Source organism: Colobus angolensis, unplaced genomic scaffold, assembly GCF_000951035.1.
Source record: "Colobus angolensis palliatus isolate OR3802 unplaced genomic scaffold, Cang.pa_1.0 Scaffold55, whole genome shotgun sequence".
NCBI lineage: Eukaryota > Metazoa > Chordata > Mammalia > Primates > Cercopithecidae > Colobus > Colobus angolensis.
The window spans coordinates 7,864,448-7,876,984 of NW_012119043.1; the positions used below are offsets into that span (position 1 = coordinate 7,864,448).

Below are 12,537 nucleotides of genomic sequence, written 5' to 3' on the forward strand. Positions count from 1 at the left end.
GCTCACTGCAAGTTCTGCCTCCCAGGTTCACGCCATTCTCCTGCCTCAGCCTCCCAAGTAGCTGGGACTACAGGCGCCCGCCACCACACCTGGCTAATTTTTTTGTGTTTGTAGTAGAGACGGGGTTTCACCGTGTTAGCCAGGATGGTCTCAATCTCCTGACCTCGTGATCCACCCGCCTCGGACTCCCAAAGTGCTGGGATTACAGGTGTGAGCCACTGCGCCCGGCCAAGAACGAGGTTGTTGATACCACCGTAGGCGACTGCAGTGGCTCATGCCTGTAATCACAGCACTCTGGGAGGCCAAGGCAGGAGAATCACTTGAGCCCAGGAGTTTGAGACCAGCCTGGGCGATAAAGTGAGACCTCACCTCTACAAAAAAATTAGAAAAATTAGCCAGGCATGGTCGCGTGTATCTGTGGTCCTAGCTACTCAGGGGGCCAGGAGGCTGAGGTAGGGGAAATCACTTGAGCCCAGGAGGTCGAGGCTTCAGTGAACTATGTTTGCACCACTGCACTCTATTCTAGCCTAGTTGACAGAGAGAGACCTTGTCTCAAAAAAAAAAAAAAAAAGGTAGTGATTTATGCAGAATACCAGGCACACAGTTGGTGCCCCATAAACAGAAGTCATACTGTGACATTTCTGAGGTGCTTGGTTGGCCCTGTCACTTCAGGGAACTGGGTCTCAGAGCCTCTGGTCTCTGCTGAAATGCTCTGGGTTTGCTGTACCATCATGAAATGACTGTGACCCAGGGCCTGTGTCAAGGAATCGGAGAGGTGGGCTTTCTTAGGCTGTGAGTGAGCCAAGTAGACCAGTGCCCATTAGGATTTCTTGTGTCTGGGTGGCTGCTTAACTCCTGATCCTTCCCCGAATCTCACTGGGGTCTTAAACTCTTGCCTTAGAAATTTTAGTATAGGTAGTATATCATACGGCTTGAGTGTGGACTTAGGTCTGATCAGACGGACAAGTTGACCTTTGTTTCCTCGAGTGGACATAACACTGTGAGACTGTGCCCCAAAGAGTAAAGAAACCAGTGGTTAACAAAAATGTTTGAGTTTACAGGATGGCAGATAAGAAACTTCCTTAATGGCGGTTGGTTAAATGGGAAAAGTTCAGGTCTCCTGCTACCTGGACAAGTTATCTCTGTACGCAAATGGGGCTGAAAACTTCTAGCACGGAATGAGGAATAAACAGTTTTGAATTTAATTTTCCTGATGGTGACTGACTTAATCTATTTAAGCTATAACCTAAGAGTTCCTTTGTTGAAGAATGGAAATTTCAGCTTTGGGCTGAAATAAACCCAGGTGGGCAGCTAGGGGACAGGTCAGATAGGAAGAGCTGGTTCAATCTTGAGCTCCAGCTGGTAAATGTTTAACTGCCTTTGGGGTTCCAGGGATGGAGGGAACCCGGATTTGTAGCATTTGCTAATTTCTGTAAATACTCCATGGTCCATTTCAAGCTGCCAAGATGAGGTCACCAAGCAGAGTGCGGAAATGTACACAGCGGGTCCTCAAACTCGAGAGACCTGGCTACAGCACCCCACTGGGTAGGGATCTGTTAAGAGTTTGGGAGGCAGGTTCTGGTTGTGAATTGGGGAGACTGGTTCTGTTTGTGACTTGGGGAGGCAGGTATTGCTTGTGACTTGTTGGTACTACTAAGAGTTTGGAACAACGGCGGGGTGCAGTAGCTCACGCCTGTAATCCCAGCACTTTGGGAGGCTGAGGCGGGCAGATTATGAGGTCAGGAGATCGAGACCATCCTGGCTAACACGATTAAATCCTATCTCTACTAAAAATACAAAAAATTAGCCGGGCGTGATGGCGGGCGCCTGTAGTCTCAGCTGCTCGCGAGGCTGAGGCAGGAGAATGGCGTGAACCCAGGAGGTGGACCTTGCGGTGAGCCGAGATCACGCCACTGCACTCCAGCCTGGGCAGCAGGTTGAGACTCCATCTCAAAAAAAAAAAAGGGGGGGGGGCTTGTAACAAAACCCAGCATGACAACTGTCTCTCTCTCATGTCTCCCCCACAGACATCTTTCCCCCGTCGCATGCCCAGGCCCTTTCCACCTCTGCTCGTCCCTGAGCCCTCCTCCCCACTGAGCCTACCCTCTCAAGGACAAGGAGACAAGAGTGGGATGACTTTTCAACATTTATTGACAGGCGGCATTGTTCCTTAGCAGGCTCCTGAATGTCATTGGATGGTGGCATTTTCAAGATGTGGCAAGAGGGTCGTGAAGTCTGGCGAAATTCTCAGGCAGGAGTTTGGTGGACATGCTATTTTGTGCAATTAGTATCTTCTACACCTCAGCCTGTACCTGCGGCGGCAGCACCCTGGTGAGACCAAAAAAGGTAGTGAGAGGAAGACTGGGCCCTGAGAGCCCCCAGCCCGAGCCCCAGCCCACCCTCAGCTGGGCCCACTTACTCATGGCTCTCTTCCGTGCCCGGAATCTCTGCCTTCTTCGTCTGCGACATCTTCGTCTCTGGCGGCAGCATCTGCTCCGGCTCTGGCTGCGACGGCATCTGTACCTGGCCATGGTGCGGGATGGGCTTGGCCTGAATGCTCAGAGCAGGGCACCACCTTGGCTGAGCCAGCCAACCTGTGAGCAGGTGGAACTCTGTGGGCTGTAAGTCAGGGGCCAGCTCTGCAGCCTCTTATAGATGCCAGGGGGCCGTTGGTCATTGTGAGGGCAAAGGGGCTAGGACCTCACAAACCATGGCCAGGTGGCCTGCATCATGTCCATATATGGGCATGTGAGGGGTGGGCAGGCCCCTGAGCGTAGGGGCTGCCTATGTCACAGCCGGGGCAATACAAGATGACTCCTCTGTGGGAACAATCATCTAGTTATTCAATTAACAAAATATTACTGTTAATATTTTGGCCTGCTCCATGCCAGATTTTGGCCTAGGCCCTGGTATATAGTGATAAACAAGACAGACATGCCCTTGTTAAGGAGTATTATTATTTTTTGTTTCTTTTTTTTAATTTTTTTATTATTTATTTTATTTATGTATTTGTTTTTGAGACAGAGTCTCATTCTGTCACCCAGAATGGAGTGCAGCAGCATAATCTTGGCTCACTGCAACCTCTGCCTCCTGGGTTCAAGCAAACCTCCGGCCACAGCCTCCCGAGTAGTTCGGAATGCAGACATGCAACACCACACTCAGCTAATTTTTGTATTTTTAGTAGAGACAGGGTTTCACTATGTTGGCCAGGCTGGTCTCAAACTCCTGACCTCAGGTGATCTGCCCGCTTCAGCCTCCCAAAGTGCTGGGATTACAGGCATGAGCCACCCTGCCTGGCCGCTATTATTATTATTATTATTATTATTATTATTTGTAGAGACGGGCTCTCCCTATGTTGCCCAGGCTGGTCTCAAACTCCTGACCTCAAGCAAACCTCCTGCTTCTGCCTCCCAAAGCACTGGGATTACAGGTGTGAGCCACCACACCCTACCCCTAATAGACTTTATAATCTAACTACAGAAGGCATGAATGAAGTAGTCCTGAAGAATAATTGTAATAGTGACAAACGCTGATAATGGAAACCTCGGGTTTCTGAGGATAAGTGCTGGGACAACTTGACCTCAGGTGAGGCTCTAGGGAGAGCCCCAAAGGGGTGCTGGTGAAGTGAACCCTAAAGGGTGCCAGAGTAAGAGGAAGGAGGAGCACCTGGGAAGAAAGAACTGCTCCTGCAAATGTTCTGAGGTGGCTCTGGATGTGCAGTTCTGTTTCTATGCAGGGTCAGGCAGCAGGGGATCCGTGGAGACAGAAAGTGATCGGGACGGCCAGGGCGGGTGAAATAGGGAGCAGCTGTGCCGGGCTTCCTTCTGGGCTGATGGCTTTGGAACTTGGTAGAGGCGGTGGTTACACAACACTGTAACTGTACTAAATGCCACTGAATTACACACTTTATTTATTTATTTATTTATTTATTTATTTACGAATGAATGAATGACAGGGTCTCACTCTGTCGCTCAGGCTGGAGCGCAGTGGCGCAATCTCGGCTCACTGCAAACTCCACTTCCTGCTTCAAGCGATTCTCCTGCCTCAGCCTCCCAAGTAGCTGGGATTACAGATGCCTGCCACCACTCCCGGCTAATTTTTGTATTTTTAGTAGAGATGGGGTTTCACCATGTTGGTCAGGCTGGTCTCGAACTCCTGACTTCAAGTGGTCTGCCCTCCTCAGGTTCCCAAAGTGCTGGGCCTTGAATTACACATTTTAAAATGATGAATTTTATGTTACGTGGCTTTCAGTTCAGTTGCAAACACAAAAAGCTCTGAGGCCAAAAGGTGCTAACAGGTGTGAGGGATTGGAGCAGGGTGTGGTGTGGGTCTTTTCCCCAGCCCCATGGATTTTAGGGGTAAAGAGGGGAGCAGTTAGAATTGGTTTGTCTACTTAAACAGAAAACCGAAATGAGTGAGTTGGGTGGAAGTTTTGTTTTTCTTAAGGAGCCAGGGGTGATCTGGGGGGTCATTAGATTGTCCCTGTTTGGGGGATACACATTCTGGAGGATTTAGGGGTGATGACATATGTTTGCCAACTACTCTCAAGGATTTACCCATAGAGAAAGAGGGAGAAGAAGGGAGAGAGAGATGCGGGAGAGCCGAACAGATGTGATAGAACATTCACAACTGGCCATGCCAGGCACGGTGGCTCACACCTGTAATCCAGCTCTTTGGAAAGATCGGCTGAGCCCAGGAGTTTGAGACCAGCCTCAGCAACATAGAGCCTATCTCTAGAAAAATAAAAAACTTATACAAAAGATTTTTTAAAAAAATACAATTGGCCAATCTGTGTAAAGGGGAGCTCTTTGTCAGGGGTTCTTGCAAATTTTCTGAAATTTTGAAATTATTTCAAAATAGATTATTAATTTTTTTTTTTTTTGAAGAGCAAAAGAAAACCCAGGGAGGTCAGCCAGGGCTGGTGTGAGGCTCCATCCTTATCAAGGGTCCAAGCTTTTGTCTTTCAGCTCTGCCTTCAGCAAGTGCTTTCTATCCTCAAAGTTGCCACATAGTCCAAGATCAGGGCTGTCGGGGATGGCTGTGCAGTTTGTGTGGTGCTCCAAGCTCCCTGCCAAAGGGATTGAGTGGGGACTGAAATGCAGCCCGTGGTCTGCTTGCCACCCCAGGCCCTGCACTCACAGGGGATGCTTCAGCCCATGGGAGCTGTCTTTTTCCTAATTTGACTTCTTACAGCAGAAGTCTTGTCCGAGTTTGAACAAAGGCACACTAAGGGCTAAACTTGGCCCTGCTGGAGTCCCATCCATATCCACCATGCAAGCAGGAAGGAGAAAGAGGAGGGGTGGCAAAGAGACAAGGTCTAGCTCTTTTGCCCAGGCTGGAGCGCAGCGGCACAGACATAGCTCACAGCAGCCTTGATGGAATCCTCGTGGTGTAAAGAGCTTTCCCAGATGCCCTGTCCAGCAACTTCCCCTTCTGATCACTGGCCTCCCTGCAAAAGCACACTGCCCCCTGGGGTAAAGCAGGGCTCCTAGAAAGGAGAAGGGGCTGCTGGATACCAGGTAGACAGTTAGTACTCTCTTCCCCAGACGGGATGGAGCCCACCCCAGACCCCAGCAAGACAGGGAAACCATCAATTTGAAGCTAAAGTCTACTGTTACTAAGAGGGATACAGTAGCACATAGTAGGTTAGCAGTAACTTTTCATTCATTGATTCAGGTCTAGATTGATATAAAATTGTTACCCCCCAATCCTGTAACACTTACTACTTTTTTTTTTTTAAGATGGAGTTTTGCTATTGTCGCCCAGGCTGGAGTGCAATGGCACCATCTTGGCTCCCTGCAACCTCTGCCTCCCAGGTTCAAGCAATTTTCCTGCCTCAGCCTCCTGAGTAGCTGGGATTAGAGGAATGTGTCACCAGGCCTGGCTAATTTTGTATTTGTAGTAGAGACGGGGTTTCACCATTTTGGCCAGGCTGGTCTTGAACTCCTGATCTCAAGTGATCCACCCCCCTCAGCATGAGCCACCCCAAGCAGTCCAGGGTGACTGTCAATCTTTGACATCCCATCAGGTTCCTCTGAGACCATGTGGGTTACCCTGTCTCTACTAAAAAGACAAAAATTAGCTGGGATGGTGGCACTTGCCTATAATCCCAGCTACTCAGGAGGCTGAGGCTGGAGAATCACTTGCTAGGATTACAGGCGTGAGCCACTTTGTCCAGCCACACAGATTAGTTCTAAGTTCTGGAAAGAGGATGCCCTGAAGCTAGGTGGTGGGGACATTTGGCTTCATCTGGGGTCCTGAAGCCTTCAGTGGTCATCTGAAATTTTGGGTTTGTCACAGCAGCTGGCTGTTACTCTAATACAGTACTTGCCACTCACTGATACTGTGTTTATAATTTGTCTCCCCAAGTGGGATGGAAGTTCAGTGAGACTTTCTTTTGTTCAGTGTGGCAATCCTAAGAATAACCTGAACCAAAAGGAACTGAAATATTTGTTGAATGAATAAGTGAATGGCCAATGGATGCTTTGTACAATAAGGTTCTTTTCTTGACTTTTTCCAAATCTAAAATCGTGTTATTGTGATTTTTAAAATGACGTTTAGCCTCTCCCTGCCAGCCACCCTACTTCTGTTTGGTATGGTCCTTGGCCCTGGCGATTAGGAATCACCAAGACTCCTGCCAGTTTAATACGTGCTTAGTCTCAGAAGGGGACATCCAGTACTGTTCCCTGAGGTCCTAATTGGGCAGCCACAGGGCTTGGCCCTCTGCCGACCCCCACATGTGTGTTGTCACAGTGGCCTCTCACCCCACCCTGTTCAAGGAGAGATGTCACCAAAGGAGGAAGGCAGGGGTAGGGGATTGTGCCCCGCTCTGCCTCTGGGAGGGATGAATGCAGGCAGTTCATTCCCAGAATAATGAGAGGATCATTTGGCAGTAGGATGACAGTGTTTTAAACGTGCCATCATACCCACAATTCCATATTCAGGGATTTCTCCCAAAGAAATTCTCCTGCGTGTTCATAGAGGTGTGAGATGGAGGGTGTTCATTAAAGCATTGTTTGTGGGGGAAAATTAGAAATAGCTTAATGTTCATCTTAAGGAAATGGTAAATCAATTGTTGCCATGTTGTAGCATAGCTCACAGGCATTCAGAACCCTGGAGAGTGATGCGATGTGGACATATCAGTCTATGCTATACCGAAACTGAGTGAGTTGCTAAAATGTAGGGTGTCATCTCATGTCTGTAAAAAGTTTAGAAATAGCTGGGCGCGGTGGCTCACGCCTGTAATCCCAGCACTGTGGGAGGCTGAGGCAGGTGGATCACGAGGTCAGGAGATCGAGACCATCCTAGCTAACACAGTGAAACTCCATCTCTACTAAAAATACAAAAAATTAGCCGGGCGTGGTGGCGGGAGGCTGTAGTCCCAGCTACTCGGGAGGCTGAGGCAGGAGAATGGCTGAACCCGGGAGGCGGAGCTTGCAGTGAGCCGAGATCGCGCCACTGCACTCCGGCCTGGGCGACACAGCAAGACTCCGTGTAAAAAAAAAAAAAAAAGTTTAGAAATAAATACTCACATACACAGAGGAAAAAGTCTAGACTGTGATACGTTGACCTGACAGTGGGTAGTGGAATAATGGAAGGCTTCACTTTCTACTCTATTCATTTCTGTATTTGGGGGGATTTTTTACTGGAAGGGTAAAGACATGTGACTAAATGTTGAATGAGTTATTTCCATGAACAAAAAGAAAAGAATGTCTGTAATCCTAGCACTTTAGGAGGCCGAGGTGGGTGGATCGCTTGAGCCCAGGAGTTCAAGACCAGCTCGGGCAACATGATGAAATTCCGTCTCTACAAAATACACAAAAATTAACTGGGTGTGGTGATATGCACCTGTAGTTCCAGCTACGCCAGTGGGAGGACCACCTGAGCTCAAGGAGGCTGAAGCTGCAGTGAGCCATCATCCTGTCACTGCATGCCAGCCTGGGTAACAGAGTAAGACCCTGTCTCAAAAAAAAAGAAAAGAATAGTAATACCCATTACCATTTCTAAGCACTTACTGTATGCCATGATTCTATTTAATTGTGAGGCTTTTTTTTTTTTTTTTTTTAATAAGCTTTTTCTGGCTGGGCAAAGTGGCTCACACCTGTAATCCCAGCACTTTGGGAGGCCAAGATGGGTGTATCACTTGAGGTCAGGAGGTCAAGACCAGCCTGACCAATATGGTGAAACCCCATCTCTACTAAACTACGAAATTACCCGGGCATGGTGGTGTATGCCTGTAATCCCAGCTACTTGGGAGGCTGAGGCTGCAGTGAGCCAAGATCGTACTATTGCACTCTAGCCTGGGCAACAAGAGCAAAAGTCCATCTCAAAAATAAATAAATAAACTTTTTCTTTTGGGAAAAGTTGCAGTTAGTAAGGGGATTTCCATATACCTCTCACCCAGTCTCCCCCATTGTTAACATTTTACATCACTGGGGCACATTTGTCACAAAACACCAACTTTGGCACATTAATACTTACCAACCAGGCTCTAGATTTTATTTGAATTTCACCAGCTTTTCTACTAACGCTCGTTTTCTGTTCCAAGATCCAGTTCAAGGTACCATACCCAATTTCTCTTACTATTAACATCTTACGGGAGGATAGTGCATGTCACAATTCTTAAATCAGTAGCGGTGCATTATTATTCACTAAAGTCTGTAGTTTCTTCAGATTGCCTTAGTTTTTCCTCAGTGTTTTTCTGTTCCAGGATCCCGTCTCCCTTTAGGCTCCTCTGGGCTGTGACATTCCTTTGTCTTTGATCACAGTGACAGTTTTTTTTGTTTTGTTTTGTTTGAGACGGAGATTTGTTCTTGTCCCCCAGGCTGGAGTGCAGTGGCGCAATCTCGTCTCACTGCAACCTCTGCCTCCTAGGTTCAAGCGACTCTCCTGTCTCAGCCTCCCGAGTAGCTGGGATTACAGGCATGCGCCACCACGCCTGGCTAATTTTGTATTTTTAGTAGAGATGGGGTTTCTCCATGTTGGCCAGGCTGGTCTGGAACTCCTGACCTCAGGTGAACCACCCGCCTTGGCCTCCCAAAGTGCTGGGATTACAGGCATGAGCCACCGCACCCAACCGATCATGCTGACAATTTTAAGTACTGGTCAGATATTTTGTGAATATTCCCTCTTCCTCTATTTTTTGGAATAGTTTGATTGAGCAGGATTGGTAGTTTTTCTTTAAGGGTTCGGTAGAATTTCGCAGTGAAGCCACCAGGTCCTGGGCTTTTCTTTCCTGGGAGACTTTTTATTAAGGCTTCGATCTCATTCCTTGTTACTGGCCTGTTCACGTTTTGGATTTCTTCACGATTCAATTTTAGTAGGTTGTCCGTGTCCATCAGATGATCCATTTCTCCTAGATTTTCCAGTTTATCGGCATATAGTTGCTCATAGTAGCCACCAATGGTCCTTTGAATTTCTGCAGTATCTGTTGTAATGCCTTCTTTTTCATCTCTGATTTTGTTTCTTTGGGTCTTCTCTCTTTTTTTCTTAGTTAGTCTGGCTAACGGTTTGTCAATTTTATCTTTTCAAAAAACCAGCTTTTCGTTTTGTTGATCTTTTGTATTATTTTGTTTCAATTTCATTAATTTCTCCTTTGATCTTTCTTTCTTTTTTTTCTACTGATTTTGGATTTGGATTGCCCTTTTCTAGTTCTTTAGGATGCATCGTTAGGTTGTTTATTTGGTCAGGTATTTTGTAGAGTGTCACTCAATTGAGGTTTTTTTTGTTTTTGTTTTTGTTTGTTTTTTTGAGATGGAGTCCCACTCTGTTGCCCCGGTTAGAGCGTAATGGCACGATCTCAGCCCACTGCAACCTCCACCTCCCGGGTTCAGGTGATTCTCCTGCCTCAGCCTCCTGAGTAGCTTAGATTACAGGCACACGCCACCATGCCCGGCTAATTTTTTGTATTTTTAGTAGAGACGGGGTTTCACCATGTTGGTCAGGCTGTCTCAAACTCCTGACCTCATCATCTGCCCACCTCAGCCTCCCAAAGTGTTGGGATTACAGGCATGAGCCACTGTCCCCGGCTTCCACTGGGATTTGACTGATATTTTTCTCATGACTAGACTGGGGTTATGTGTTCTGGGAGGAAGAGCTGGGAGGTGAGTGCCCTTCTCCTCACTTCCTACAAAGGGGATGTGCTGTCAGGAGGACTAACTTGATACCTGGCTGAGGCAGTGCTTGTCAGGTTTCTTTACAGCAGAGCTACTGTTTTCCCCTGCGTTTGATACTGTGCTCTTCAGAAGGAGGTCACTCTGTGCAGCCCACACCTAAGGGATGGGAGTTAAGCTCCCCCTCCTTGAGGGCAGGGCATCTTCATCACTTATTGGAATTTTTTCTGCACTGGAGATTTGTCTCTTCTCCATTTATTGATTCATTAATTTATATCAGTATGGATCCATGGATCCTGTATAGTTTGGGTGTAATCCAATTCTACTTTATTTTGTTGTTCAAATTGTTCCAGCATTAGCCACTGGGTGCCTTTCAGTTGTCTCCCGTGTCCCTGTGACACACTCCTTCACTGTGAGATTTTGAGCACTTCCTTAACTTTCTGGCACCACAAGATGCTCCAGGCTCACCTTGTCTATTTCCTATCTTAGACCTAGAATCAGCTGTTTCTCCAAGGAACCCTGGTTCCTTTCATTGGTGAATGGTATTAGAAACCAAGATCTGGGTGCAAGATGTGCTCATGGCTATGGGGTGCTGTTGCTTCTTGGCCCTCTTAGTGGACAGAACAAGGAAATCTGTGTGTGTACTAACCTGTATGTACACAAATCTGTATTTCTATATGTAAGCATCTATGATACTGTTTTAGCTAAACCTGTTTATACTAACATCTCCATCTCTAATCCATGGTCATCACATGGATCATTCTAGATACCTCTCCGTGCTCATCTGTAACAGTGGGAAGCCTGGCTCCTATCATCCTCCATCCATTTACTTAACTGTTCTCTTTCACTCTGCATGTATGGTGGCTTTAGAATTGTTAACCTTTCTAAAGGCTGGGTACAGTGGCTCACACCTGTAGTCCCAGCACTTTGAGAAGCTCAAGCAGGAAGATCACTTGAGCCCAGGAGTTCAAGAGCAGCCTGGGCAACATGGTGAAACCCTACGTCTACAAAAAGCACAAAAATTAGGTGGGCTTGGTGGTACAGGCTTGTAGTCCCAGCTACTAGCGACTGAGGCAAGAGGATTGCTTGAATATGGGAGGTCGAGGCTGCAGTGAGCCATGATCATGCCACTGCACTCTAGCCTGGGTGACAGAGCTAGACCCTGTCCCCCCAACCAAAACAAACAACAACAACAACAAAGAAAACCCCCACCTTACCCTGATACTTTTCCAGTCAGTTATTTATTTATTTGTTTGTTTGTTTATTTATTTATTTATTTAATGCCCTCTGTGCCGGGCACTGTTTTAAACACCATGAACAATACAAAGATCCCTGCCCTCGTGGAGTTATGTTCTAGTGCAGGAGATGAGCAAAACAATAAGAATGATAGATGGATAAATGATACTGTACATTGAAAGGAAAACAGAAAAAGTAGGGCACAGTGAGAACCACTGGGCCTTACGGAGGTAACTGGGACAAGTGGCAATTCAGGGTACTCAGGGCAGGCCTTATTGAGAAGGTGACATTTAAGCAGATCCTGAAGGCAGTGAGGGAGTTAGTCATGAGAAAATCAGGGAAGAGTGCTCTGGACAAGGGGAACATCATGTGCAAAGGCCCTGGGGGGGGGATGCACAGCCCTTCTGCTGTGTCCAGGGAACAGCAAGGCCAGCACGGCTGGAGCAGAGAGAGGTAGGGGTTGGTAGGAGATGAAGTCACAGAGGTGGGAGGGCGGCACCACATTATAGGTGGCCTTGTCAGCCTCCCTAAGGATTCAACTTTTACACCAAATGAAATGGGGAACACAAGAGTGACACTCTTTGTCTTAAGGACCCCTCTGCTCCTGTGCTAAGAAGAATGTAGGGGCAGAGGTGGAGGCAGGGAGGCTGTGGCTGTCACACAGGCATGAGGCCGTGGAGGCTCACACCCGGGTGGTGAGAAGTGGTCGGAATCTGGCTGTGTGTTAAAGATGGGGCCAGCAGGACTCACCAGCAGCCTGGATGAGGGGAGCGATAGGGACAGAAGAGTTAAGGCTGGTTCCGAGACTTTGGGCTCAAGTACCTGGAAGGATAGCATTGCCACCAACTCCAGTGGGTGAAGAAGCCTTGGGAGGAGGATCCAGAATTCAGACATCTCAGTAGAGGTGTCCAGTAAGTAGGCAGCTGAATATCTGAGTGTGACATTTAGCCTGGTAATGATATATATGGGCATTGTCAGGGTTTACAATCAGGAGACTGGCCAGGATCACTGATTTAGTTTTTTGCTGGTGCTATAACAAAATACCATAAACTTCGTAACTTAAAACAACATGAGTTCATTATGGGTTTTTTTCCCCCTCTGTCACTCAGGCTGGAGTGCAGGGGCATGATCACGGCTCATTGCAGCCTTTACTTCCTAGGCTCAAGTGATCCTCCCTCTTCAGCCTCCT

The 12,537-nt window shown here is 47.5% G+C and overlaps 1 protein-coding gene across 1 annotated transcript; it reads right to left on the minus strand.

The window, feature by feature from the left end:
- Positions 1-2,128: 2,128 nt before the first annotated feature.
- On the minus strand, positions 2,129-2,628 carry PRM1 (protamine 1). Its single transcript, XM_011961401.1, has 2 exons — positions 2,420-2,628; positions 2,129-2,328 (listed from the first exon to the last, which is right to left on the minus strand). The coding sequence occupies exons 1-2, from the start codon at positions 2,529-2,531 to the stop codon at positions 2,285-2,287; spliced, it is 156 nt and encodes a 51-aa protein (XP_011816791.1). The 5' UTR covers positions 2,532-2,628; the 3' UTR covers positions 2,129-2,284.
- Positions 2,629-12,537: the final 9,909 nt, after the last annotated feature.

Excerpts from the sequence above, each read along its gene's own strand:
- PRM1 (XM_011961401.1), bottom strand. The coding sequence starts at position 2,531 with ATGGCCAGGTACAGATGCCGTCGCAGCCAGAGCCGGAGCAGATGCTGC. Across the intron at positions 2,329-2,419 it reads GGCACGGAAGAGAGCCATGA|GGTGCTGCCGCCGCAGGTAC; the intron begins GTAAGTGGGCCC and ends TGGTCTCACCAG.